Below are 2,426 nucleotides of genomic sequence, written 5' to 3'. Positions count from 1 at the left end.
GCAGCATCTGCTCAGCACAAGCTGTGTCTGATGCAGAGATGCTGCCAGCAGAAGCTTCTGCTGAGGCTCTGCAGTTGCTTTCCTCCTTGCTCCTTCTTGGGGAGGCCACAAAGTGTCACAGAATGTCCTGCCCTGCTCACTGCTCACCCTCACTCCTCACTGCCTCCAGCAGAGGCCAGAGGCACAGGTGAGGGACAGGATCTCCTTTCCCAGGAGCTGGGGGTCAGGGCTTGGCCCTTTGCATTCATGAAACCCCTCCAGGTTTGCTCAGCATCAGAGCCACCTTTAGCTGCTGTCCTGACCTGTCAGCACTGCCTCCAGCTCTCTGCTCTGCCCAGCCCCTGCAGGTGCTTCAGTGCCTCCAGGGATGCTTCCCTTACATCCACTGCCTCCTGCTGCTCTAAGCAGGCACTGAGGACACCTTTCCAGTGTCCCTCCATGGGACCCATTAACACTCCAAGAAACTTCAGAGTTTGACTCTGACTTTGAATTCTGGAGACATTTCTTTGACTTAGTCTCTGAGGTTTACCTGGCACCAAAGTCTCCAGAGGGATCCTTATGATGCCTTGGGCTGGTCCTCTGTTGCTGAGCTGGGGCAAGCTCCTGAGCTGAAGGGAGCTGCTGGCAAGCAGGCAGCACTGCAGAGAGAGAACTCTGCCCAAGAGCAGCTCCTCTGCACAGCACAGCAGGACTGAAGGCACTGCCAGGGGGTGTCAGGGAGATGAGGAAAGCAGAGAGGTGTCCAGGACTGGGAGGATGACTGAGAGCTGAAAGAAGAGAAACTTTCACAGGCCTGGCTGTGGTGAGTCTCTGCTGCAGGAGAAAGGATTTGCAGTTCCTGGAGCTTGTAAAGCTGCCACATCCCACAGCCTCTGGGATCTCTCTGCTACAGAGGAGGAGGAGATGCCCCACAGCAGAGCTTCCCATCTGCAGCATCAGGGCCGTAAGACTTGAAGGCTTCTTTCTGCTAGCGTGCTTTAAAGAGTGCGGAGCTGGAAGAGCACAAAGTTCCTCCAAAGAAGGAAATTGGAGTCTGGGAGGGAGCCATGGAATTGTCTCCAGGAATTGTATCCTAACCTGTGTAATGTCTTCTCCTCTGTCAACAGTCTCCTCTGCCTGGAGTGATCTAATGTCCAACGTAAGCTATGTCAGTGAGTTCCTCCTGATGGAATTCACAAACATGAGGCAGCTGCAGCTGCTGCACTTCTGCCTCTCCCTGGCCACCTACCTGGCTGCCCTCTTGAGCAACAGCCTCATCATCGCCACCATTGCCTGGGACCACCACCTGCACACCCCCATGTACTTCTTCCTCATGAACCTTTCTCTCCTAGACCTTGGCTCCATCTCTACCACCATCCCCAAATCCATGGTCAATTCCCTGAGGGACACCAGGGACATCTCTTACACAGGATGTGTTCTTCAGGTCTTCTTTTTAGTATTCCTCCTTGCTGCAGAGTATTTTCTCCTCATCATCATGGCCTATGACCGCTACGTTGCCATCTGCAGACCCCTGCACTATGAGACCCTCCTGGGCAGCAGAGCTTGTGCCCACCTGGCAGCAGCTGCCTGGGCCTCTGCAGGTCTCTATGCTCTGCTGCACACAGCCAATACATTTTCCCTGCCCCTCTGCCAGGGCAATGCTGTGCACCAGTTCTTCTGTGAGATCCCCCAGCTCCTCAAGCTCTCCTGCTCCAGAACCTACCTCAGGGAGGTTTGGCTCATTGTGGTCAGTGCCTGTTTATTATTTGGCTGCTTTGTGTTCATTGTGGTGTCCTATGTGCAGATCTTCAGGGCAGTGCTGAGGATGCCCTCTGAGCAGGGACGCCACAAAGCCTTTGCCACCTGCCTCCCTCACCTGGCTGTGGTCTCCTTGTTTATCAGCACTGTCATCCTTGCCTATATGAAGCCCCCTTCCATCTCCTCCAAGTCGCTGGATCTGGTGCTTGCAGTTCTGTACTCAGTGGTGCCTCCAGCAGTGAACCCTCTCATCTACAGCCTGAGGAACCAGGAGCTGAAGGCTGCCCTGAGCAAGCTGCTCACTGGATGCTTTCAGAAGCAATAAATTGTTTCTCTTCTCCTGCAGAGCAGCTCTGATGTCTCTCAGTGCACTCTGCCTTCTGCATTCTTTTGGTGGTGGTGGTGGATTTCCACTTTACAATACTGTGATGCCCTTCCCAATCCTCTCTTTGCTTTGTTTTCTGGCCAAGAGTTTGTGTAAGAGTTTCTGTGCTCTGCTTCTGTTTAAATAAAATAAAAGGACTTTCAGTAACAGTTTTCCCTGAGACCTTCCTGCAGGGCTCTGTGGAGGTTCAGGGACACTTCTGCTGTCTAGAGGTCCAGAAGGAGAAAGTGGTGCAGAGCAGCACCAGTGCTGCCAGAGAGAACCAACTGTTGGTCTTCATAGACTCTTTTCTTTCCACCTCCAC

General features: G+C 53.3%; 1 protein-coding gene across 1 annotated transcript; it reads left to right on the top strand.

Annotated features, from left to right (window-relative positions):
• Nucleotides 1–1,129: 1,129 nt before the first annotated feature.
• Nucleotides 1,130–2,215, top strand: LOC135174199 (olfactory receptor 14A16-like). The gene has a single exon (XM_064141432.1). It carries the CDS (start codon nt 1,130–1,132, stop codon nt 2,060–2,062), a length of 933 nt encoding a protein of 310 aa, XP_063997502.1. The 3' UTR covers nt 2,063–2,215.
• Nucleotides 2,216–2,426: the final 211 nt, after the last annotated feature.

This window comes from Pogoniulus pusillus, unplaced genomic scaffold (assembly GCF_015220805.1).
Source record: "Pogoniulus pusillus isolate bPogPus1 unplaced genomic scaffold, bPogPus1.pri scaffold_50_arrow_ctg1, whole genome shotgun sequence".
NCBI classification, from domain to species: domain Eukaryota; kingdom Metazoa; phylum Chordata; class Aves; order Piciformes; family Lybiidae; genus Pogoniulus; species Pogoniulus pusillus.
This window is presented reverse-complemented; position numbering and strand designations above follow the sequence as displayed.